This window comes from Muntiacus reevesi, chromosome 8 (genome assembly GCF_963930625.1).
Source record: "Muntiacus reevesi chromosome 8, mMunRee1.1, whole genome shotgun sequence".
NCBI classification, from domain to species: Eukaryota; Metazoa; Chordata; class Mammalia; order Artiodactyla; family Cervidae; genus Muntiacus; species Muntiacus reevesi.
The window spans coordinates 70,972,190-70,998,791 of record NC_089256.1 but is presented as its reverse complement, the minus strand read 5'-3'; the positions used below and the strand labels follow the sequence as shown (position 1 = coordinate 70,998,791).

Below are 26,602 nucleotides of genomic sequence, written 5' to 3'. Positions count from 1 at the left end.
GCATCTGGTTAATTTAGCATTGGAGCAGATGTGTTCTCCCAATACATACCTGAAATATTCAGTATCAGTCAAGTGTTTTAAGTAGTCTTTTCTAATTAAGCAGGATTGTGTGAACAGACTATTCCCAGTAGAAAGAACCTCTTCATAAACAGCCACCTTTGCAGTAGTTAGGACTTGAAATATTGCAACACTTTTTATCTTTATGCCTTTCATAATTCCCAATTGCCATTCATTTAGATTCAAGACTGGAGCACTTAAAATGAAGTTACATCAGGGGAGTTCTAAAGATGGTGGAGGAGTATTTTTTCCCCAAGACTTGCTTTTGAAATCTATTTTACAATATAAGATTTTTTTTCAAACATAGACCAATCTTTCATGACATCCTAAAATGTTTACTATCAGACAGAACTTGATGGATTTGACCTCATCATAAAAGTGTTCCCCTATATCAATTATTGAAAAAAATCACAATTCTGTTTTCATAATGACTCTTGTATTAAAAGCAACAATACTTTCTCATCTATTATTTAGTAGAACTGTGTCATTTCTTTACATGACCCATTTGGTATTAATCATTTTTTTTGTTTATATTGCAGAAATTGAAATAGGATGTATAATCATATCTACCCTTGGTTTTAGCACAGCTGAAATTTTAGTGACATAATCAAATTGGAATCCCATATTCCAGTTGGCACTCGTTTGCCATTCTTGGCCCTTCATTTCCCATTATTGTTTGTCATAGTAATTTTTTACTTTTCTATTTCATTCTCTGAAGAGAGAGCCCATCCAAGGTAGAGAATAAATTTGTTTTCTTCATGTATTAGTCAACTGGTTTCACTCTTTGGTCTATTAAGTCATTCATTCACTGACCATTTGTACTGTGAAGAATATAAAGAGTAAGCAATTTTCTATCATCTGTGTAAAGGAAATCATCAGGGAAAGAAGTGAGTTTTATTCATGTTTTATTCTCATCCTCCTACTTCTCCTTTTACTTTGTTACCTGCATGGCTTTCAACCCATCAAGAAGTGTGCATTTAACACACTGAAACTGAAACTTCAGTTTTATATTAATATCTGTATCTCTTCAGTATGCATGGTTAATTATCAGTTCAGAATAACTGTTAACCATTTACAGTCAACACATCAATCATCAGGAGCAAATTCAGGGACTGTGGTAGTTGTTTGTATTAAAGTCAACTCTTGTGTGATAGGCATTGTACTGTGTCCAGCATGCAAGAGGTATTCAATAAGTGGTTACTGAAAGAATATGTCAACCTCTCCAAATTTCAGAAATATATCTACTTCTTCTGCCCTGTATATTCCATTCTCAAAGGAAATTAAATTGTCCTTTCACTCTTTCTTTATAACAAAGCTGTTTTGTTTATTACTCAGGAACACTGTTCTGAATGGTTGACGGTCTGTTGTTGATTTTTCCAGACTTTTTTTTCTGAGTTCAGTATGAGTTGAGAATATTAACTACGGATGTAGCTTGTTTTACTTCTAAGATTGGACTCTCCTTGGTATCCTCTCCTATTTTCCATGAATTACGAAAAATAATGCCTTGGAAATGAGATTTCCATTTCTCATATTTCGCATCAACAAAGCCTCCTTATTTGAATTCACATGTGGGTTTTTTAAGTTCTGGAAGGATTTTCTTCTGTGTTGCTCTTTGACTTAGGGCTACTCTACATTTGGTGGTTTCCAGTTAACTGTCAGAACTGAACATGATCGATTGATTGCCTGTTTCACAATTTCAGAGGCGTTATTGCTATATGTAAGATCAAAGGAAAATACCACTCCCCACAAAAAAGGGGAACATTACTTTTCCTCCCTATTTCAACCACATTTTTTCTTATTTAGGTGATGATTCTTGCTTGCTAGCTGGAAATTTGTATAACCCTTCTAGAAAGAAATAGGATCTATACATTTCCAGTTTTTAGAAATATGAAGTGCTATAGATTTTTTAAAAATGCTACATATATTTAAAAAATCTGTATAGACTTCTTTGCAGACAGTAGATTCTGAAATTCTGAACTCCCAAACTATTTTTTTCACTTCTACTTATACTTTTGTAAATAGAAATTTTTCCAAAACTATAAGGTTTCATAGAAGTCATCTAATTTAAATATTTCATTTTAAGGAAGTGGTTCAGACATACAATCAATTTATAATGTAATTCTATAAACATTGTGTACTTCAGATTCAGTTTGAGAAAGAAAGCACTTCAACATGGGTTGAAGCTCCCCATGATGTCTTTCCAATTTCATTAACTTTGGTTCTTCCAAAGATAAAGTATACCGTGAATTTCAAGCTTATCATTGTCATGCATGTTTATATACTTTTGCTACATATGCATATGCTCAAAAATAAATATAATCATAGACATAATAATGTTTTCAAACTTGATATATAAATGTATCAATCCACAGTTTTCTTTCTGCACCCTGCTTTTGTTGTTGCTGCTCCACATTGCATTTCTGAATGCAGTCATGCTAACTCAAGTAGCTACAGTGCATTCATTTTTCTTTTTTACTGCATGTGATATTACAATATGTGAATATTCTATAAATTCCTTGCTCACTTATATATCCAAAGTTTCTTTTCTTTTTTTCTCTTTCAAGTAATTCTGTAGTGGCTATTTTCTGTACGTGCATAGAGATGCAGAAAAAAACATGCAGGAGTGGAGAGATTGGAATTGGGGATGGAAGAATTTTTATTGCTAAACTTCTATCTGAAGTTGTACTATTACCTGTTCTTCATGGTTTCTCTACATCCTCATACATTTTTCTTATTGCTGGACTTACAAAATTTTGCCAATTTCCTAGTTGTGAAATGATACTTCATCATTTTAACTTGCATTTCTGTAGTAACTAGGGAAATGCAATACTTTTTTCAGATGTTTATTGAACATTGAGAATCCTCTTCTGTCAATTATTCATTTATCGGCTCATTTTTTAAATAATCTTTTTATCTTTATAGATTTATGAGAATTCTTTATGTACTTGGATACTAATCCTTCTTTGATTATGTAACCAAACATTGCATAGCAAATATATCCTCTCAGTCTATGCTTTGACTTTTGTGATGTACATACATTTTTTTCATATGCCTAATTTACTGTCTGAATAATTCATCTTTCCATATTGCCCTCTAATGCCACCTGGTATTTATCAAGTTTCCATAAATGTGGGGATGTATTACTAAGTCCTGTATTCTATTTTCCTGGACTAACTTCTGTCTCTGAACCAAAGTTACATTGCTTCAGTTACTCTCTGAACCAAAGTTACATTGTTTCAGTTACTGTCATTGTATATTAAACGTTAATAGTCAATATAGAAATTCCCCATACCTTGTTCTTCAAAATTGTATTGACAAGTTTTGACCCTTTCCTCTTGCAAACACACTGTAGAATTAACTTTTCAAGTTCTTTGAAAAACTACATGGGCTTTCAATAATAATTACTTTAATTTTATAGATTAAATTACAGTCAAGTCTTCCATCCAGGAACAAGTATACCTGTTAATTTATTTGAGTTTACTCTTTAATTTTTAATAGATAAATTAACCCTGGGTCAAAAGTGACTGCTCAAAGTCACATAGCCAATTAATAACAAAACCTGTGGTAGAAGTAAGATCTCTTGACTCCTTACTAGCTCTTACACTTAAAAAGGTTTAATTATTTAGTCAATTAGGAAAGAAAATCTTGGAGTCCTTGCAGCTACTACACCCACCAGCAGGAAGGTGAATTAAGCTTCCTGAGTTTACTGGGCCCTTGATAAGTCAGAGTGTGGTCAGAAGACTTGCTGTGAAGGCAAATTTCATCCATTGCCTGTTCCTATTAGATCAGAATCCTCATTTTTAAAAGATTGCTAGGTTATTGGTAGGCACAATAAGGTTTAAGAGAGATTGCTTACCAAATGGAACCCTGAAATTCATTGCATTTTTTTCCTCTAAAACCTGCCATAAATGCAAGTATATACAAATATATGTGTGTATATACAAATATATGTATATGCTCCTTTAAAGGAAAAAGATATTAGGTTCCCCCCCAAAAACCCAGCATATCTCAGGCACACTGAGGCTTCTTTTGATACCTGTAGTTATTCAGGAAGCAAATACATTTGCTTTGAAATCACTGGCTGCCCCAAATTGGCCTTTTAGCTACTCTATGCCACTGGGAAAAATTCTGTAGGAAAAAGATGGAATACTGAGGAGACAGAAGCACAGATTCAGTCTTTAAAGTAAAACAAAGAAGAAAGATCAGACGATTTTTTCAAGTAGTCACATACTATTCATGTTAATCTACGGTCAGCCTTCTTGTTTCACTACTATAGCAGCCAGTTATCTACATGGGGGAAAGGGGAGGGGGAAAAAAAGGTGAGGAGAAGGGATTTCAAAAAAAAGAAAAAAGAAAATTAGATCCCTGCAATATCACCTCAAGCCACTAGGGGTATCTTTGTACCATTTTTCATCCTGCACTGATTTGGAGTGGAAACCTATATTAGGGGAAAACCAGGGTCCTCGGCATTTTTTTGCTAGCTGTGCACCCAGAATCCAAAAACATTTTAGAAAGAAAGAATCCACAGTTCGTTTGGTCATCCGAACACGGCTACGAAATCGCTCTACTGGACATCAGCACCAGGGATTCATTTTTGAGGTCAATTTCCAATCGAGATAAATCTATTGGATTAGTAGGATTATCTGATTGCAGCTGAAAGAAGTAACGTTGTTTGATCATTTGTATTTCTTGCCTGATGCTCGGATTTACATGGAGGTGGCTTTGGGTCCCAAGGATTCTGGATCGTGCTTGCAACTGGAGAGAAAAAAGGATCAATCGACACGTTTTGGAAGTGTCCGTGGGTGAATAAAAAAAAAGGGGGGGGGGCGCAAAACTGGGGTTGCGGCTGCTTAGAGAAGAAAAAAAAACAAATAAAGGAAGCATCTTGAATTATCAAACAAGAATTACCGGGTGCTCAAGATTCCAAAATAAGCGTCTAAGAACTGGTAAATACTTTGAGCAATTCAGCTTGAATTTGACGGCGAAGTGTTGTAGAAACTGTCTCCTTGAATTATTGGAAGGGGACTGGGGAAAGATGAGGGGGCTCCCTCTGTGGATTTGTCTTACTGAGGGTAAGTTTGGGGTCTTTTATTGGGAGGGGGCTGTCTGGGTCTCTGTGCCGCTGCGCGGAAGGTGCTGCGGACGCGGTGCCTGGGAGATGGGGAGTGAAGTGGGGGGATGTGAACCACCTCGCACATCTCCGGTAGATCGCTAGGGAGCTACCTAGATCGAGCTTAAAAACCGTGTTTTGCGGCGTCGGTGGGAAAGCCGAGCGGCCCTCCAAGCTCTGAACTTTGCCTTGAAAATCTCTCGGTCGAGAGATCCCTCTTGGATCTAGTGGTTTCTCCTACTGATACTTTAAAGAGAGGAGCCAGCGATGCCTTGGAAAACCTGCATGTGGAGGGGGAAAGCCCAAGTAGAAACCGCTGCTGTCTCTGCCGTGGTTTTGGCAAATGTCTTGGCTTCTAGGGGAATTTTGCAGGGGGGTTGGCCGTTTTCATATTGTCTCTTCTCCCTTCCCCTTCCATGCTTCCCCTTCCCGCCTCTCCCTCCTCCCCGCCGAACACTAAAGGGTTACAGGGTCACTGCATCGGATGGAGACTGTATGAGTGGGTGACCGGCCACACAGGTCTTGTAATTCACTTGTACGACTTTGCATAATACAGTCCGAGGTAACTTTTCTTCTAGTTGGACCAGTCCAGGAAGGCGTTGCAGCCTTTCTGCCGAGGGCCCAGGCCGGCAAGTGCGCCAGGCAGCCGGCTGCATTTCCAGTGCATGCCTGCCCTGGCTGCCTCGCCACTTACTGGCTTTTCTTTCCAATTGAGCGGTGCGCGCGCGTTTCCAGACGTTTTCTTGCTGCTGAATTCAGAGCTTTTTTTTTTTTTTTTTTTTTTTTTTTAATATTATTTCATTGCTCTCAACAAAAGCTCATCTTTATTTACAGAAGGGAAATAAATTTCAGCAGATATAATTAAAAATAATCACTCCAATGAGTGAATTTTAATTGACTAAGGAAACTAAAAGTTCCTTTGAAATTCAGAAAAGCATATTATTCTGAAACAATTTTGGAGTCCGCATAGGTTCAGAACAATTACGTAGAGAGAACGCATTTAAATATGTATGTAGATATGTTAAATAAGTTAAGGCACTCGCCTGCCTTCATAGGCTCCTTACATCTTCAGAATTTTACTTGGCTTTTCCTATTTAAGGCCATTTCGTTAAATTTTAAACCTCAGTCATTCAGCTGTATTAGACTAAAATGGAGATAGATAATTGTTAAAACATAATGTATTTTCTACATGTTATTATTTTAAAGAAGAGCATCAAATATTTTTTCAGAGGTCTCTGTTTATAGACTATGAAATATATGTAGCTACCATATACCTTTATGGTTTTAGCATTAAAACCTCTTCATGGTGAACTCACTGAAAGGCAACTCTTCAATGTCATCTAAAGCACTCATCATCCTAGTACTTCAAGAATTCCAGATACATCAGACATTCTGGTATTAAAAGAGGAGCCTCACCAAACTTTCTTCTTGGAATTGTATGTATATATGTGTTTCTTAAGTCTAAATTCTGAAACAAGATCAATGCCATTCCTTTTTCCTTTTTAAGATTAAGTGGCAAAAAATGAAACTCTTGTCTCCAAGGATTCTACAGTGGAAAAGCTACTACTTATTTCTGCAGACTTTAAGTTTTTCTAGAGATTATAAAAATAGCAAGAAATAGTTCCTGCAAGCGTGTTAGTTTTAAGATATCTCAGAGGCTGGGTTTGCCTTTTTTTTTTTTTTTAACACAGCTCTAAGTCATGGTTTTTGTGCACCATGAGCTAGAAGAATGGATATTCTGTATTTTGGTACATTCTAGCCACTGATCATAGCTACATTGTCCACTAATATTAACATCTTTTAAAAAATCTGAGTTAAAACAGACAGCTAGCAAATATAATCATGAAGGCAAATGGGAGATGGATTAGAATTCCTCTTTATAGGCTAGTAGAGAATATAATGTTGATACTATAAAAGTAGATGGAGAATATGATATATGAAAAAGGAAAAAGGAAATCCTTGTAAAAGTTAATTTACATCTTTCATAACAACTGACCCAGTGGTCATGGCATGCACAATGGTGCGAAAGCCAGAAGAGTTAGCTTAAAGTGCCTTTGTCATGACTGAACAATATTTTCCTCTGGCAAGAATAATCAATACTTTGTGGCCCCTTGTTCCATTTTCTTTTGTCAGTGAAAATGAAAAGGTGAAACTTTGACCCACTCTGTGGTTTCTACAAGCAGTTCCTACATAAAACTTAGGTAAACTTTGTAGGTGGTAGATCCACTTTGGAAAGTTAATAATAATAGGAATAAAAATAAATAAAACTACACACCCCAAAAATAATTTAAAAGCTGTAACCAGTAAATGAAGAGCAATTTACCCAGTTACATAAATGTTCTCTATTAATAGAGTGAATTATTCTGAGAACTATTAAAAAAACCTGAAGAGTTCACTTGGTTACATTAGCTCTACTTTATTCAAATAATATTTTTGGGTTTTTTTTTTTTTTTTTTTTTGGTTACGACTATTAAAAAGAACATGGTGGCCTTGATCAACTGTCCCAATTTTGCTACAGAGTACATGAAATATGGTAGTTTGGGGTAAAGAAATAGAAACTCTCAATTAGCACCGAAAGTGGCAAGCATGGTTTCTAATGTGTGTGATGAGAAATAGCTTTGGATTCCCCAAAGCTTATCACCATGGAATAACTCATGTTGCTTCACTGGAGCTTTGCTGCACCTGTCCCTAGAACCCTTCCATGTGTTCTAGCGAGCCTAACATTCAGGGGGTGGTAATACATTTGCTGCAGATGTGTTTCACGATTTTGAGCTATTTAAATACAGTTAAATGTTATTCTACATCAATCGATTTTTTTTCTAAAGGAAATTGTTCCACACTCTTAATTGAAAGCAAAATGAAAAGGGCAATCCTTTTTTAATGATTTGTTGAAATTTAACACATGGCATCTCAAAATGCAAGTCTTCTGTTTCTTTTGCTTTGTCGACAAATGCTAAAAACAAAACTTAAAACTTATAGTTAGTTTAAAACTTCAGTTTTTAATATTTCAAATTTGCAAAGCCCAGAAAATCTTTGAAAAATTAACATCTAGAAGACTCACGATAAATCTAGGGTTTCCTTTCATAATGCCTTTTGAAAGATAATTTAAAACATTTGGAAGTAGCTAACCTCTTAATCTTGCGGGACAGCAACATTCTCAACTGTTCCTAAGACTAATTTCTTAATACTCACAGGTTTGATTACCTTTCCTTTGTTATTAATGACATCACATGGGCAATGTCAACCATCACTCTCTTACTATAGAAGGATATGAATTATTTCTGTCCCCCACCCGCACAAAAAATACCTATATGGTAGCAAACATGTGAAAGAGAGAGATTGCCAGCTCAAGTTTAACTGAAGTTAAGGAAAACTAATAAATCACTCCAGGCATGTGAAATTTTCAGACATTAAACTTTTGGAGGGTTTTATATGAATTCTTTTTATAACAGTCAATATAATCTCTTCTGTGCCTGTTTCCGTTGCATGGAAGAGAAATTCTAGTCAATGGCGAAACGCTTCACTGTTGCCATTACTGCAGACTTTATAGATGAGAGACGTGTCTGCGTGTGAGCTTTAGCAGTAATGCCTCTTTTGTGTGAAACCTTATGGGCCTTGCAGGCACTCTTTCATCTTGACACTCATAAAACGTTCAATCCCCATATTTATTATTTAATTTTCTTCCTACATATAGCAGCCGAGCACTTCAATATATGAATGTGTAGCCAAAAACTGACAGGCAGGCGTGAATAGGACTAACGAGTTTTAATAATACACATATTAGGGACTGCTAAAGAAAGTTTAATTAAGAAAAACAAGTTGAGCATGAAATTCATTTTGAAACACATGCAAGTTAAGTTACTACTGCAGATGTAAAATCAAAAACCACAGGATACATGACAAGAGAGGAAGTTCCAGACTTTGAGACTAGACCTACTAAACACAGTTGACATCTCAGGACCTGCCTTCAAGTTGATGCACTTGGCTCTGCCTGATGAAGTCAAAGAATATACACTATTTCAGAGTTTTCGGTTTTCTATGACAATTTTGGTTTAATATGTTAACTATATCCAGGCATGTTCTGTACCAGTTCCCTTCAGACACAGTAGTCTTTCAGTGGCCACACAGTAGCCTTTCCCTTTTCTGTGGTCAGTTTTCCTAATACCGTATATGCCTGCCTAATCTACCAGTCAGAATCCATGCCATCCCTTTGGATGTGCTGTAGGTGGTGTTTCAGTAAGAGGACTGCTCATTTATTTACCTGCACCTATAGTTCTGTTTAATTTTGGGCATTTAGAAATAAAATTTAGAAGTTATTTATCTGTTTGCCAATTTATTTATTTGGTGGTGGCGTTTTATATCTGGGCAGAAGTTGGAGAGGAGACAGAATACTGGGCAAATGTTTCCTTAGAATGTGGTTTTCTTCCATTTCATCTGTATTTAATGTAGGTACTTCTGGAAAGAGGAACACAGTCAGGCGATAGCATGAAGGTCTTATATATGCTTTTCAACAACTGTCTTTTTGGCAACATCTGTTCGATAGGCTAACTTATTCTTATACACACCTTTGGCATTACCTATGTGTAACAGTAGGTTTTTCCCCTTTGAAATACCCAGTGAATATTGAGTCTTTGAGAAGAAAAAAAAGAGGTTAGCTGTAACATTTCAAAGTGAATTGAAAATCTTCTTGTCTTTTTTTAGATAGTTATGGTGCATACTTTCATATGGAATACTCCACGCTTGGAAATTTAACATGGTCACTCATTAAATCAATGAATACTGACTTGATAAAAACTAACTTGGAATTGTTGTTAGTATAAATTTTTCCCATAGGACCACCGTTCCCCTTATGACAGCACTGACCAGAAAAACAGTGATTACCACATATCAACCTTGACAAACAGCTGTCAGTATTAACACCTGAAAATCATACTCAGCCATCTAATAGTTAACCATAAGGCTACAAGGAGTAAAGGTTCACTTCAGTAACCATTATGTTTCAAGTTTCAAGTCACTGCAGCTGTCATTTTTAATTTAAATCTATATTACTTAGCTGTCCAAAACTTTACACACATGTGACATTGTTATCTATCCTTTTTCTAATGGGTAAAAAAAAAGTCAGTTGGTGTCTTTACCTCTTTAACTGTGCCAAGCATTCTAATGCATATGTTGCTATGAGATTATTGCCAAAAGTTTCTGTTATTTAAAGCTGTGGTCTTTAGTAATAAATCTGAGGAATTATTGAATATATGAGTAATACATTTTACATGCTGTAATAATACAGAGGTGTAGCTTATATAACCTCTCTAATGGCAGGGAGTATTGTCTGGCTTTTCAAAGCTGTGTGTTTCCCCCCAACACTCAGAACAGTGTCTGACATATTACTAGCAACTGACAAATATTGCTGAATGACTAAAAAAACCTCATCCTAGTCTTGCATATTAACAACTAAATATGTAACCTCTTGCTTAATACCTGATCTCTTCTCTTTTGCTTTTAATTTTTCTTAACCTAAGTCAGTTGTTACTTTTAATTGATATATATTTTAAAACTATGTGCAAAATTCCAAAAGTAGAAATATATTGAAAAGATTGAATTTTAATTAAAGACAAATAAGAATTGAAACTTTTCAGTGAAATTTTTATGTAGTTTATTTATTGTGATAAATTATTTTATCAGGACTCACAGGTATAATAGGATTATTTGAGGTTATAATTTAGCAAAATGAATATTAGAGTTATTTTCTGCTGTGTAGAAAATGTGATATCTCAAGGAACTTTGGAAGTACTAATTCAAACACTTAAAACATGGACAGTTAGGTCTAAAATATAATCATGTTTGGCATTTTGGTCATTAATTCTTTTTTCAGTTTTTTAAAAATTTATAGTTACAAGTTTCCTATTGTTCAATTTTATTTAAACGGTGAATTCCCTTAAATTTATGTGTATATGAAATTCTTGTGATTGATGTTTTGTTATACAAATGGCACATGGATAGAGTATTGCTTTGAATTTTTTATTGTTGGTATTAATAGAACTGTAATATGAAAGGAAATCAAAGATGTGAATATCTGAAGAAGATTACGAGTATAATCGTCTGTCACTTTGGGGCAAAGCCTGAGCTCTAAGCCAAGTCAGGAGTGACAGAACCCTTATTGTTGTCTGGTACCTTACATGAAAGGAGTTGGTGGTCTCGGTCCAGTTCTTAACAGACAGTTACTCCTTAAACAATAGTAACTATAGTATTTGCCAATTCCTGCAGAAGCCTGGGACTGAATGGGTATAAAGGTTTAACTACCCCCTCTCTGCTAATCATCCTGCAAGGGGTCAAGACTGACTCACCCTGGCGCAGGGCCACGCTGGGAAATTTAGCACCGCCTCTGCCAACGTCGTAGCCTTTGTCTGGCAGCACAGGGTTTTTAAAGAGGACTTCAGTTCAGCAGGGCACCTGGAGTGGCAGTTCTCCGCTCTTCCCAGGCACAGCTCACCAGAAACAGGAATAGGCTTCAACAGTGACCTGAGAAGGTAGCCCTGCTTAGGTTGTCCTGTCTTCACTCTAAAGATTCTGGCAGGCATATTTACATTGCTTCTGGACACAATGACTTGCAACCCCAAAGTAGCCCTTTACAGACAAAAGCTTCAGTTCAATATCAAGGGAAGTAATCCACTCTACCTCTTGAGCTCTTGAGTGATTATTCATTTTCTTCTGAGAGAGTCACAGCATCACCAATTGGTTTTAAATATGCGTCCTGTGGTATTTGACGTGTATACATTAAAACAGTTGCCTGTGCTTTCATTTTTAAACATTCTGTTTTACTGTTTCTGCCCTTCAAATCCTCTTCATGTCCTTGCACACTTGAAAGTTAACCCTCTTCTGTAGATTCTAAAACAGCAATTACTATTTAGAGGTTCTGAGAGTAGGTTCAGAGTAAACAGAAAGTAAAACTTATTTTATATAGTCAAATGTTAAATGGATTGTTTTGCTTGCATCCCCAAAACAAAATAAAGGAGAAACTCAATAACGTTTAGCCATTTGTTGTAATGATGCTCTTAGAAATATTCAGTTGTAGAATGCAGAAGGAAATGCTATCACTTTGATCTCTTTTTCTTTCTGCTGTCAGAAGGCTGTTATGGCATCTTCAGATCTCACTTTTTTGCCACATGGTAACAAAATTAGTCACCAGTCTATAAAAACATGCCTCCACATCTCTGCATGATGAGGAATTTTCATTGTACTTCTATTTATCTTCACCTCTTCTCTGTTTTATTTCCTTTCGCTGCCAAGTGTAATTAAGATAATGCCTTCACAGAGGTCACGTATCACAGTTGAATAAATAAAATCTGAGGGTAGGGTTAATGAAAGAAAAATAATATGTAGAATGAATGGGTTGGTCATTCAAGAGATATGTTCTAATGACTTACAATGTAATTAATTGTTCTGGGGATGGTTGCTTTCAAATCAACAGTTCAAAAGCCTCTCTTCTCAAATATTAAGGTTAACCTGATTGTTATTTTTGTGATTATAACTATTCTCATTATATTTGGGGTAAGATCTCACATCCCGAATTTGTTTGGCTTGATGCCTCACCCTTCTCTGAAGTCACACTTAACTCTGTTCACAGAGAGGCCCAGGCATCGCAGTGTTTGGGTCTTCTCTTGCCTCTGACAGTGTTTGTCCCCTGTCCACTTCCACTCAACTTTCAGAACCCAGTTTACAGATTATTTCTTCAGGACAGTCATCCTTTTTACTAAAGACACATTAACTCTCCCCTCAGAGAATTATCCTTCTTCTCAAAGCATTTATAACTAAACCGTTACCTGTGTGATTGATTTACATAAAGATTGTCTTCCCCATTGAACTTTAGTCTCTGTCAGTGTCATCACCATGACTATCTCCTTCTTGCTGGCCTTCCCAGTGCGTAACACTAAATGATGTAATAACAATGAATAGGGAATCTGAGTTTACAAATCATGCAGTAAAAAGTACTAAAGGTTCCTGAAGGAAAAAGGCAACAAATGCTTTGAGAGTTGCAGAGAGGGAGTGTTTCTGTGGCTGGGAGGATCTGAACAGACATTTGAATCTTGTTAGTTCAAATGGCCTTGAGGGATCCTAGTTGGAGTCCCTTCAGGCAAAATCTAATGGGAAGAGTATTCCCCAGCAAGGAAGAATCTTGGTAAACAAGTTGGATTGAATTCACTAACTCTCAGTGATGTTGTTTGTTTGTTTGTTTTTATTAGAATTTTATTTTCACTAAGATAGTTTGCTGCCAGGTATAATATCTGGAATATACCTATAATTTTTTCCTTGCTATTCTTTAAAATACTTTGTTGGTAAATTTTTTCTCTTACTACTGTCAAATTTTAGTTTGCCTTTTCTCCTACCATTCTGTTTTCTCTACTGTTTGCTTACATCGCTGGAGAAGTTCATTCAGAGTGGAAGTAGCCCAAGGAGAGAGAAAACAAGCAGAACTCTGCTTACATGTTGTGTGAAGGGAAGGTAGAGTGGGCTGTAAACTGAGAACCCACAGAGACCTGCCTGTCCTTCCGCCTGGAAGGAGGCTCTGGACAAAACTGAGGAGGAGGCAGGGTTTATCTTTAAACCCTTTAAATTCTTCTGCTTTATCTCTTTCTATTTGTTGAAATTCCCTACATTCATAAAACTGTGTTCTTTTTTTTTTTTAATTGAAAAATGTTTCAGAGGCTTTGTGTTTCTGATCTTCAGTTTAATTATCTGTTACACAGAGATGATAATTCTCTTTAACTCATGGTAGTTGGTGCTGGCATTAATGAAGTTATTAATTAATTGATGATCATTGCAGAATATACTTGTCAGGACATTTGTTCTCCATAGCTACATGTTGGTATGGTCACAACATGGGTTATGATAGCACTTGAACTTCCACATGACTAATCTTGAACTTTGATATTCCCATCTCTGTGACTTTTGGTTCCAATCCTGTCTTACTTTTTTCTCCTTGTGCCTTTCTGGTACTGCTTGCTTTCTTCCCTAGATTTAGTTAATCTGTTAAACACTAAAATGACCAATTCTTATAACCTTTGCTCCTTGAAATTCTATCATTCATACCTTGCTTATCCCCAGTCCTAACTTCTGTCATTTACTCTTTGCCTCATGTTATGGAACATTGCTGGAAAAACTTTCGATACCATGCCATCTGCTCCAAATTATGCCTGTTAACCTCATATTTCCCTCTTGTTGGTGTCCAGGGTCTTTTTCTTTTCTAAAAACCCTCAAATTGAGCGCGTGACTTTATTGAATTAGTCTCATTCAGGAGCAAAATGTCATGTATCATACACAGGGCATATTATTTAAGAGGCAGGGAGTCTTGTCTCTGTCTCTCTCTTTTTTAAGCTCTGTGGTCTTGAGAAAGTTATCTTGCCATATAATGTCTCATTTTCCTCCTTTCAAATAAGAATAGTTGGATTATAAGTTTGTTGTGAGGACTAATGTAAAGTGCTTGAGACAGCTTGGCAGGTAGCTGTGATCTCTAATATTAGTGGTTTTGATGTCATTTTCACATAAACTTAGGTATATTTAACTATACTTCCGGAGAAGGCAATGGCACCCCACTCCAGTACTCTTGCCTGGAAAATCCCATGGATGGAGGAGCCTGGTAGGCTGCAGTCCATGGGGATGCTAAGAGCCAGACACGACTGAGCGACTTCACTTTCACTTTTCCTTTCATGCATTGGAGAAGGAAATGGCAACCCACTCCTGTGTTCTCGCCTGGAGAATCCCAGGGATGGGGAGCCTGGTGGGCTGCCGTCTATGGGGTCGCACAGAGTCGGACACAACTGAAGCGACTTAGCAGCGGCAGCAGCAGTAGCAGCAGCAACTATACTTCAAACTGACGTATAAAACATGAAAATAAAACTTGTTTCTGGTTTCTTCCCCACCAGTTCATTTACTGAGGTAATGATTTCCACACGTTTGTGTCATATACTACTCTGTTTTTGATAACCAAATCATAAAAAGTATGAAATATATATTTATGGCTTTCCTGGTGGCTCAGACGGTAAAGAATCCATCTGCAATGCTGAAGATCTGGATTGAATCTCTGGGTTGGGAAGATCCCCTGAAGGAGGAGATGGCAACCCACACTAGTATTCTTGCCTGGAGAATCCACATGGACAGAGGAGCCTGGTGGGCTATAGTCCATGGGGTTGCAAAGAGGCAAACACGACTCAGTGACTAAGCATAGTACATATATTTAAACTCCTCCATAAATATTTCTATGATCAGATTGCAAAACATACACAAAAATAGACATTAAATAATGAGAAAAAGTTTTTTTTAAATATCTTAAAAATGATAGCTTCTTTCCATTATTTATTAATGTCTAAAATTGTAGAGATTCTTAAGGCACAGTTCAGAGCTACTAAAATGTATCTGTATTTCCATTTCAAAGTTATCTTCTCCATGTTTTCAAATATTTTTTCTGCTTGTTATTATATATGATTAGGTAGTCATTATTTTCAGTCTTGCAGTATAACTGAGGAAGAGCTTATGCTAGAACTAGGAGAAGTTTCATTTCTGCTCATTTCTCATCCATATTCTATTACTAGTACTTTCTTTTAAACTGTATTTATCCTGTGGGGAAAACTTAATTTAGTAGTCAATTTTGTGAGGTTTATATTAACTAAAACATGATGAAAAATGTGTAAATCTGCTTATCCATTAGTATTAACTCTAATACATCACCAAACATTGAAAAGGAACAGTAACAACAACAAAAGGCCACTCCTGGCAAATCCACTACAGTATAGAACCATCACCTTCCCAAGAACATCTCAAGTGCTGTATGCAACATACAACCATGTGAAGTCACTGGTATGAAACCATGTATACATATTAGCAAGCTTGGTTTTGTTCTCTTTTTGCTTTATAAAAAATTATAATGCATAGAAGTTCAGTGATTTACTTCCCTGCTCTCATCTGGTCCTCTTGTGGTGGGGTATAAACCCATGACTTTGGGGATTTCTGCTCTGTAGTACTACCAGTTTAATTTTCTTGTGAATATGTTTGATAATACTTTTCCCCTCCTAAGTCTATTTAATGGCTTTTCATCAGCCAGTGAATAAAATCCAAACTCTTTAGCCTGTTAATGAAGAGCTTGCTTGATTTGGCTGCAGCCTGCCTTTCCAGTCATCCAGTGCTCAAGCTCATTTACTCTGTGTTCTGGCCAAACCAAAGTGTGCCCTTCTCAAATGTGGCTCCTTCTTTTTCCTTTCTGTCATAGGTCAGGTTTCTCATGAAAAAAAAAATAAAATAAAATAAAAGAGACTCTGAGATGAAAATTTGCTTATTAAAAGTTTATTTGGGCTTGCCACTGGGAAAAAGGCCTGGGTGGGGGGAACCAGGGAATCACTACCAACCTCTCCCTTGGCCCCTTTCCATTGGAAGCTTGAGGGCTGGAATGGCCCCTCTGAGTGCATCTGCGTTGAGAAAGGAAGAGCAGACCTTTCTGCACTGGTGTGGACTTCTTGCCTTGGAGTATGAGCTGCCCTCGGGGGGATTGAGCACCACACTATTCACTACATATATTTTCCACTGTTTCTAGAATGTGCCCTCTACCCAGAATTCCTTCTGTGACCATCAATGTTGGTCTGATTCTTTGAGGCCGAGCTCATATTCCTCTTGATTCATGAACTCTGTCCTCTTCCACTAACTCGAAGTAGACCTGTCTCTTCTTTTAAAGCCTAACATTTTTTTTTCTGATTGCACACATTTGTTTATTCATTTCATTTTAAATTACTTACTATGTGAATTAATTGCACATTACTTACATTAAGTGATCGGTTAATGAATGGACTCACAGGACTCAAATAGTTTATGCTCATTGGGCAACTTTATTACAGGCAAATAGAGCAATAGCAAGAGAAGGGTATGCACTGAATGGGGTCTGGAAACTCAGACTCAGGCATCTTTGTTCTTCCACTCCTGGGTCTCATGGGATACCCCTTGTTTCAAGGTCTTGAACCACCACCCGTGTGAATGTGAAGCATCTTGGTATAGGAAGCCCACGGTGTGCTGATGGTCTGGTTCTCTTACAGTGAGCTCTTCCCACAAGCACGTTTCAGTTGCATGGCCAGGCTTGGTCTTTAAAAACTGCCACGCTCCACTGAAACTAGGTGTTACTATATGAAATTTTATGACATTGTTATTACGAAATGCAACTCTTAAATCCCATTATTATTACTAAGTGCTGTTACAAGGCTAATATGTTCTGACCTCACAATAACTTATAGATTCATAGATACAAAACATTATTTTTCTTTAGTTAATACAGTCAGTCTTCATTATTCCTGAATCTGTATTAGTTTTGCCTGTTCACTAATTTTTTTTTTAATCCCAAAGTCAATACTCATGGTGCTTTTGCAGTCATTCACAGACATGAGCAAAGCAGCAAAAATGTGAGTCACCAGGAACACACTTCCTGCTGAGATTGAGCAAGGTGATGATCTGACTTCCTGCTTCATCTCCCACACACAGATGAACAGAGCGTGGAGACTGTAGAAAGTGCACTGCAGTGCAAGAAGCTCCAGCTCTGGGGTCAGGTAGAGGGGATTTGAATCCTGACTCTGACATCTGTTGATGAGGTGTGTGCATGCTCAGTTGCTTTAGTTGTGTCCGACTCTGTGCAACTCTATGGACTGTAGCCTACCAGGCTCCTCTATCTCTGGGATTCTCAAGGCAAGAATACTGGAGTGGGTTGCCATGCCCTCCTCCAGGGGATCTTCTTGACCTAGGGATCAAACCCACATCTCCTGCATTACAGGGGGATTCTTTGCCTACTGAGCCACCTGGGAAGCCCATTAGTGAAGTGGCTTCAGACAAGTCACTAAACACTTTTGAGTTTTGTTTTCTCTTTTGTAAAATAAGGAAAATAGAATCTACCAGGATGAATTCATTCATGACAATGTGAAATATGTATATAAGTATATATATGTGTGAGGTGTGATGTGAGAGTCGCTCAGTCGTGTCTGACTCTCTCTGACCCCATGGACTGCATAGTCCATGGAATTCTCTAGGCCAGAATACTGGAGTGGGTAGCCTTTCCCTTCTCCAGGGGATCTTCCCAACCCAGGGATCAAACCCAGGTCTCCCACATTGCAGGCAGATCCTTTACCAGCTGAGCCACAAGGGAAGCCCAAGAATACTGGAGTGGGTAGCCTATCCTTTCTGCAGCGGATCTTCTCTACCCAGGAATTGAACTGGGGTCTCCTATATCGCAGGCAGATTCTTTACCAACTGAACTATGCGGGAAGCCCATATATACACGTATACACACACACACACACACACACACACACACACACACACACACAGAGATTCATTTCTCTTTGAGCGATGGATCCATATTTCTCAATTCAGTGTTTGCAGTGACTTTATGGCATATAACTGTGGAGAATACCAACCATCGGTTGTGTAGCATTGGTCAAACTTTAAGCAGCATTGGTAATCAGTGTGTGGTCAGTCCAGATCATCTGCAGCCTAAGCTTACACTTGGTAAAGGATTTTCACAGAGATGTTATGATGGATATAAAAATAACACAAAATTCTTGCCCCAAATAAAAAATTCAGTAAGAGGGGTTGGATCGAGTAAATGAAAACAATCAGTAAAAACAAAGTAAGATAGAAAACATATAGGTAATATTAAAAATAAGACATAGTAGCCTAAGTAAAGTTAGAAGTTGGAGACACCTTCCTGGGTTCCAACTCCCTGTAATCATATATTTACTGAACACATGTAACATTCCAACCTGCAGTAGAGCCATTTTTAATGTGACATTTCTTTTCAATATGTAGCTACTTGGAAACAATTAGTAGGCTGTACTTATCTTTAAATTTTTGTAAGATTTAGCACAACAGCATACATATCATAGATACCCAATAAAAATTTGTTGAGTAAAGAAAGAATTGGATGAATGTGTCCACCCACTGTGAATATTTAATGTCCTAGAAATTTCTCTATATTCTTTCTAGCATCATCTCTGATCCAGGTCACTCAGGAACAAACTAGTTAATGGACCAGGTGTTATGATAATACAGGAGATAATATATTCCCATTTTTGATGTTTTGTTTAAATGTTATTTATTTTGTTTTGTTATTTTTGTTATTTTATTTTGTTTTATTTTTGCAGTCTCTTTGGAATTGCCCATGCCTTAACCCAAAGAGGAATAACAGAGGAATTTGCGAGCTAGTATCTTCACCTACTAAAAAGTCAGAGGAAAGGTAGTACAGTGTGGATTGATAAGTTCATCTACTTGCCTGGACTGCTGAATAAGGACTTTCTGACCTCATTATTTTAATGTATAATCAATATTTATTATGAAATACTTCAAACATGCAGAAAATTGCAGAGAATTCCTCAACAAAGGTGTGTGTGCACACACGTGTGTATTCACATGTGTGTATACACGTCACCCAACATGATCAAATCTTAGATTTTTAGAACTTGCTGTAGTGAATTGTGGTCTTTTAAGACCCCATCACAGGTTATCATTCATAGTTCCAATTAATCAATTAATAACGTTAACTAATTGCTAGAAATAATTTCATACCCTTCTTACTCATGGATAATAAATCATGTGCTATTACATATTCATCCATCTGTGAATAATGTGTAGTTTTGTTTCACATATTTTAAGCTTTATTTAAATAACATTTTACTGTACCTAATCTTTGTTCAAAAATTTTAAGATTTATTCATTTGATATTTAGGTCTATGTTCTTTATTTTCACTGAAGTGTAGAATTTTAATTTGTGAATATATCATAGTTCATCTGTCAATATCTATTAATGGACATTTGTGCTATTATAAAGTTGGGCTTTCTTTGGTTATTTATCATTATTTAAAAATGGCCTTGTATAAATGCATATGAACACCCATTCAATGTAAAGTTAAAAAAGGTGAAAAAAAGGTAACAAAATCTTGCAAACCGATCCAGCCACTGTGGAGAACAGTGCTGAGAGTCCTTAAAAAACTGGGAATAGAACTGCCATACGACCCAATAGTCCCACTGCTGGGTATACATCCTGAGGAAACCAGAATTGAAAGAGACACATCTACCCCAATGTTCATTGCAGTGCTATTTACAATAGCTATTTACAATATTTACAATGAAAGCAACTTAGAGGTCCATCAGCAGATGAATGGATAAGGAAGTTGTGGTTCATATACACAATGGAATATTACTCAGTAAGGAACACATTTGAATCAGTTCTAATGAGGCGGATGAAACTGGAGCATATTATACAGAGTGAAGTAAGTCAGAAAGAGAAAGAAAAATACTGTATGTTAGCTCATGTGTATGGAATTTAGAAAGACGGTAATAACGATACTATATGCGGAGCAGCCAAAGAGACAGAGATGTAAAGAACAGATTTTTGGACTCAGTGGGAGAAGGCAGGGGTGGGCTGATTTGAGAGACTAGCATTGAAACATGTCCATCACCATATGTAAAACAGATGGCCAGTACAAGTGAGCGCATGAAGCAGGGCCCCTAAAGCCAGCGCTCTGGGACAGCCCATAGGGATAGGGTGAGGAGGAAAGCGGGAGGGGGTTCAGGATGGGAGGAACACATGTCTGCCTGTGACCGATTCATGTTGATGAGTGGCGAACCAGCACAGTACTGTAAAGTGATTATCCTCTGGTTAAATAATTTTTTAAAAAGTCATTAAAAAAAAGAACAAAATCCAAAGTTCCAATAAGAGCAGGGTAAGCATTTAAATTTCTGTTTCTATGAAATTGTCAGAGAATTTACCTAGAGTCTATCTTCCGAAGGAACATAAAACACTTTTACAATTCAATTTTAAAGGCACTAGGATCAATTTTTTAAAAAGTGTTAATTGTGAAGTTAGAGACTGTATCTAGTGCAATGATCAAGAGGGTGGCCTTTAAATTAGATGCCAGTGGACTCCTGGATCTGCTATTGATTAGCTGAGAACCAGGGCCAAGGCACTTAACCTCTTTAAGTCTCAATACCTTGTGAGTAAAAAGGGAGTAACTGTTGAACCTAGTTTATAGGGTTGTTGTAAGTGAGGTGTAAAGGTTTAAAAGCTAAGGGTTTGGCATATACCAAGGAAACGCCAATAAATAGGAAAAATCTCCTAACAACAAATTTGAGAGTCTATATTTTGGCGCATGTGCACGCGCGCGCGCGCATACACACACACACACACACACACACACACACACACACACACACACACACACACACACACACACACACACACACACACACACACACACACACACACACACACACACACACACACACGGCTTCTCTGGTGGCTCAGGCAGTAAAGAATCTGCCTGCAATGCAGGAGACCCGGGTTCCTTTCCTGGGTCAGGAAGATCCCCTGGAGAAAGGAATGGCTACCTACTCCAGTATTCTTGCCTGGAGAATCCCATGGACAGAGGAGCCTGGCTGGCTACACAGTCCATGTGGACGCAAATAGTTGCACATGAGTGAGCAACTAAAACACACACGTTTAAATTTTCAGTTATTTAAACTAGCTATATTTGTACACTGCACTTGGGCAACTGTTGTTATTATAACAGTGACGTCTGAAAACTATTTAGGGTTCATAGTATAATTCTCTGTACAGATCAGCCCATGTATAATGGGATGTTTTTGTAACCTAAAAAGCTAAACATTAGAATTTGAAAACTTATCATGGCATGCAGAATTCTCATCCTCGACAATTTGTGTTAAAGTAGCACATGAGTGGGAAGCAGCAGCCCTTTTAACACAGTTAAGTATTTGTGAGCACGAAAATGAGTTATTTCCTTAGGAACCAAACAAGTACTTTTTTATTATTGATGAGCATGTAAGTGTGTAAAGAATATTTAGCAATCACTATTGAAGATTAGGCTGTATAAAATGGTGTTGAAACCTTTTAAATCCTCACCACAGGTTCTCTACTTTAGTTGTCAAAAGTGCTGCATTTTAACACCAGAATGCGACCAGGAAAGACCTAGTTGTTTAAGACCAAAATGTGATCAGAAAAGACCTAATTGCGGCCCACCACAATTCTGTGCAAGAGTGAACCTTCCATTACTCAACAGAAACGAGTTTGTGTAGCTAAATATTCAACAGATGCTGGAGTTCTGGCACAGAAATGGGGTGGTCTAAGCCTGACTTTTGTATGTTAATATGCTTTCACAGCGAAGGTATGCGAATTAACACAGACTGAGATATTCTTGAAGAAAGACATTTATCTCCTTATTGCCATCTGTGATGAATTGTTCAGAGCTAAAGGAACAGCAGGCTTGAATCAAATCTCCCACTGCCCTATATAGTTTTCACAGTCTCCTTTTCAATAACACAAAGTCAGGGCAGCCTCACTGCCAGACCAGCACTTCTTCAGGAATCTTCCCATAAAATGTCAGGATAGAGCCATCTATAATACAAATCAACACCGTTGTTTTCAAACTAAGCACTCTAAAAAGCTGCTTGAACAAGAAAGGACAAATTTGCCCAGTTGTTTGGTATTTTGCAGTTAATGTAAGGTACACTGTGAAATGCGTGGCACCGAATGTTCCATTTTATTCTGATGTGTGTTAAGTTGGACTGGGTAAAGAGTGTTAGATGTTTGATTAGTGTCAATATGCAGGATGTTATGATTAGGTACGGTTGTTCTTTTAAATTACCACATTATTTTTTGTATTGTTCCTTTGATCTCTGTAAGATAGTATGAACATTTCTAATTTAAAATATATTGACTTCGACTCAAAAATTCATTTTTCCTGTTGCAAATTTACTCATATCTAAAATATATAGTTTATGTCTCCTGCATTGGCTGGTGGGTTCTTTACTACTGAGCCACCAGGGAAGCCCTAAAATATATACCTAGATGGTTAAAAAAATCTGCAAAATATTGATGCCAACTTCTGTCTCTTTTCCAAGTTATGTCTAATGGTAATTTGTCTTTTAAATTCTTGAATCTTAATTAAAGGTGATGGAACTGTAGCCAATGACTTTGTGTATACTTTTGAGAAATAGCAAGGAGACTGACCTTACAAGGTTCAGTTCAGTTCAGTTCAGTCACTCAGTCATGTCCAGCTCTTTGTGACCCCATGAACTGCAGCATGCCAGGCCTCCCTGTCCATCACCAACTCCCGGAGTCCACCCAAACCCATGTCTATTGAGTCGGTGATGCCATTCAGCCATCTCATCCTCTGTTGTCCCCTTCTCCTCCTGCCCTCAATCTTTCCCAGCATCAGGGTCTTTTCAAATGAGTCAGCTCTTCGCATCAGGTGGTCAAAGTATTGGAGTTTCAGCTTCAACATGAGTCCTTCCAATGAACACCCAGGACTGATCTCCTTTAGGATGGACTGGTTGGATCTCTTTGCAGTCCAGGGGACTCTCAAGAGTCTTCAACACCACAGTTCAAAAGCATCAATTCTTCAGCACTCAGCTTTCTTTATAGTCCAACTCTCACATCCATACATGACCACTGGAAAAACCATAGACTTGACTAGATGAACCTTTATTGGCAAAGTAATGTCTCTGCTTTTTAATATGCTATCTAAGTTGGTCATAACTTGGCCTTCTAAGGCATAAGCGTCTTTCAATTTTATGGCTGCAGTCACCATCTGCAGTGATTTTGGAGCCCCCCAAAATAAAATCAGCCACTGTTTCCCCATCTATTTGCCATGAAGTGATGGGACTGGATGCCATGATCTTAGTTTTCTGAATGTTGAGCTTTAAGCCAACTTTTTCACTCTCCTCTTTCACTGTCATCAAGAGGCCGTTTAGTTCTTATTCACTTTCTGCCTTAAGGGTGGTGTCATCTGCATATCTGAGGTTATTGATATCTCTCTCGGCAATCTTTATTCCAGCTTGTGCTTCCTCCAGCCCAGCATGTCTCATGATGTACTCTGAATATAAGTTAAATAAGCAGGGTGACAATATACAGCCTTGACGTACTCCTTTTCCTATCTGGAACCAGACTGTTATTACACGTCCAGTTCTAACTGTTGCTTCCTGACCTGCATACAGATTTCTCAAGAGGCAGGTCAAGTGGTCTGGTATTCCCGTCCCTTTCAGAATTAGTTGCACTTTAATGATTATAGTTGCGCTAGCATTGGTTTTCTTGTTCTAACATTATTTTTGTCTTATCTGTAAAACATGGGATTGGGCCCATACTTTGTTTGTTTGTTTAATAAACACAGTCATTCTTACAAAATTTGTTTATATTCCACTAATTCCCTACCAATATTTTTTAAAAAAAGTTTTCAGCTATTGAGTTCTAATTTTTAGTATATTTGATGATTAATACTGTGGTTCAATAAAATGATTGAAGATCTTCAATAAAGGAAAAATTTAACATAAGCCTTCAGTATTAAAAAAAAAAAAACTGTATTGTGAAATGCTCCTGACACTGTATATTTTGACAAGAACTGCTTTCTCTTAAATGTGTATAAAGTCAGGAGGCAAGTTTCTCAATATTCTAATACTCGGTTATTTTACCTGTCATCTTACATCAAACCATAATTTTCCTGTGGTAGCATTTAACTCACCTGACTCCAGCCACTATTAATGTATTTCTGTAGCTTGTAAAACATCTAGTTATCACTCTGTCTATTTTAGCTTGTTTGTACTAATTATTTATTTTCATTTTCTCTAGGATATAGACCTGCAGCTAACTGGATTTGATTTGTAAGCGGGAAATGTACAGTCAATGGCCACTCTCACCACATTGCTACTATGGAAAACAGAATAGTCAATAGGATATGGTCTGATAAATAGTGATGATTGAAGATGCTACTTCAATACACGTGAAATCAATGGAGATACTGGCTGCAATAAGAGCTTTCTGAGCTTTTCTTGACAAACTTGCCTTTAAGAAATAGAGGTGTAGTCTACCAATATACGGTTTTTCTCAAGCGGATACAAATACCTTTGACTCACTGTAACCAGAGAACTACACAACTAATGTGGGACCATGGCAGTGCCCGGATGCACGTGGCCAGATTATGTTTGGAGAGCAGTCATGGCCTGCTTGGTACACAGGGGGTTGGGTGCCTCATTGACTCTTTGTGTGTTAAGCTGTTTACTTCACGCTGCCCATGTGCTCTCACAAAAATTGGATGATGCAGACCCACTGGTGACTACCAACTTCGGCAAAATAAGAGGGATCAAGAAAGAACTCAATAATGAAATTTTGGGTCCTGTTATTCAGTTTCTTGGTGTTCCATATGCAGCCCCGCCAACCGGGGAACATCGTTTTCAGCCTCCGGAACCACCATCTCCTTGGTCAGACATCAGGAATGCCACTCAGTTTGCTCCTGTCTGCCCCCAGAATATCATTGATGGCAGATTGCCGGAAGTCATGCTTCCTGTGTGGTTTACTAATAACTTGGATGTGGTTTCATCGTATGTACAAGACCAGAGTGAAGACTGCCTGTATTTAAACATATACGTCCCAACTGAGGATGGTGAGTTTACTACAGGAAAAACAGGGAGATATATTTATAATTCTCTTTTCTATTCTAACGATATTAATTCGTATGTCCTGATAGCATGCATGGCTTTTCCTGTTGGCATGTAGACATATTTTACATGCGTGCATGCTGCTCTCTTTATGTGTGTTAGTGTATCTGTTCTTATTTTTCCCTGTGCCTACTTCTTTTCTTTCCTCTGCAGCACGTATATTTAGGTAGAAATGGGTTCCTAATTTCCATTTCTTACCGAATGACTTCTGAGAAGATGCATCAACATCTCTCCATTGCATGTGCAGACTCAGCAAAGTTGGGGATCTCTCGCACTCCGTAAATGCAGGAGCATATTAAGTTAGATAGTGGTGTTGCATGTTCCGGCGGTCTGTGATGGAGCGCCATGTTATTTTCTAGTCTTCTATTCATTTTTCAGTAAAAAGAATATCCAAGGAATGTGCCAGAAAACCCGGCAAGAAAATATGTAGAAAAGGAGGTATGTATAAAAGTGGAAATAAAAAAATGGGGGAAACAGCTTGCAGAGGAGGAACAAGATATTCTCCCTAAGGATGATTTGCTGATGCTGGAAGTGAATGGCTAGGTGATACTTGGAATTTAATGAAGCCTGTCAAAGAATAGAAAGGTGGTTGAGGAGAGCTCTAGCTGACTAGACGTTGACAAAGCTCCTTGGTGGAGCCTTGTGTTGGTGCTGGTAGCATGGGCAGGATTTGAATCTCTGCTTTGAGTTTGGGTATAGAGAAGATACTTAGGTAATTACATTGCCGGCAGGGTAACTCAAGATGTTGCCTTCCCAGCTGGTCAACTTTGATTTCTGAACCTTTTTTTTTTTTTTAAACAGATAATAGATTGCTGTTTCTTTTACAGGAAACAGGTCACAAAAACCTAGTTTTTGTTTGTTTATCCTTAATTCTCTCTGAAGACCCTATGAACTTTCTAATATAAGGATAAA

The 26,602-nt window shown here is 37.5% G+C and overlaps 1 protein-coding gene across 5 annotated transcripts in view; it reads left to right on the top strand.

The window, feature by feature from the left end:
- NLGN1 (neuroligin 1) overlaps positions 1-26,602 on the top strand; it is an 884,133-nt gene that overhangs the window by 154,424 nt on the left and 703,107 nt on the right. For 4 of the 5 annotated variants that reach the window (XM_065943138.1, XM_065943137.1, XM_065943136.1 and 1 more), the window contains exons 1-2: positions 4,556-5,129; positions 24,825-25,635. In XM_065943138.1, coding sequence (XP_065799210.1) covers positions 25,143-25,635 — 493 coding nt within the window. In that variant the 5' untranslated portion in view covers positions 4,556-5,129; positions 24,825-25,142. Of the gene's footprint in view, positions 1-4,555; positions 5,130-24,824; positions 25,636-26,602 lie in introns of those variants that run through there. The other variant, XM_065943135.1, reaches the window with a different exon arrangement.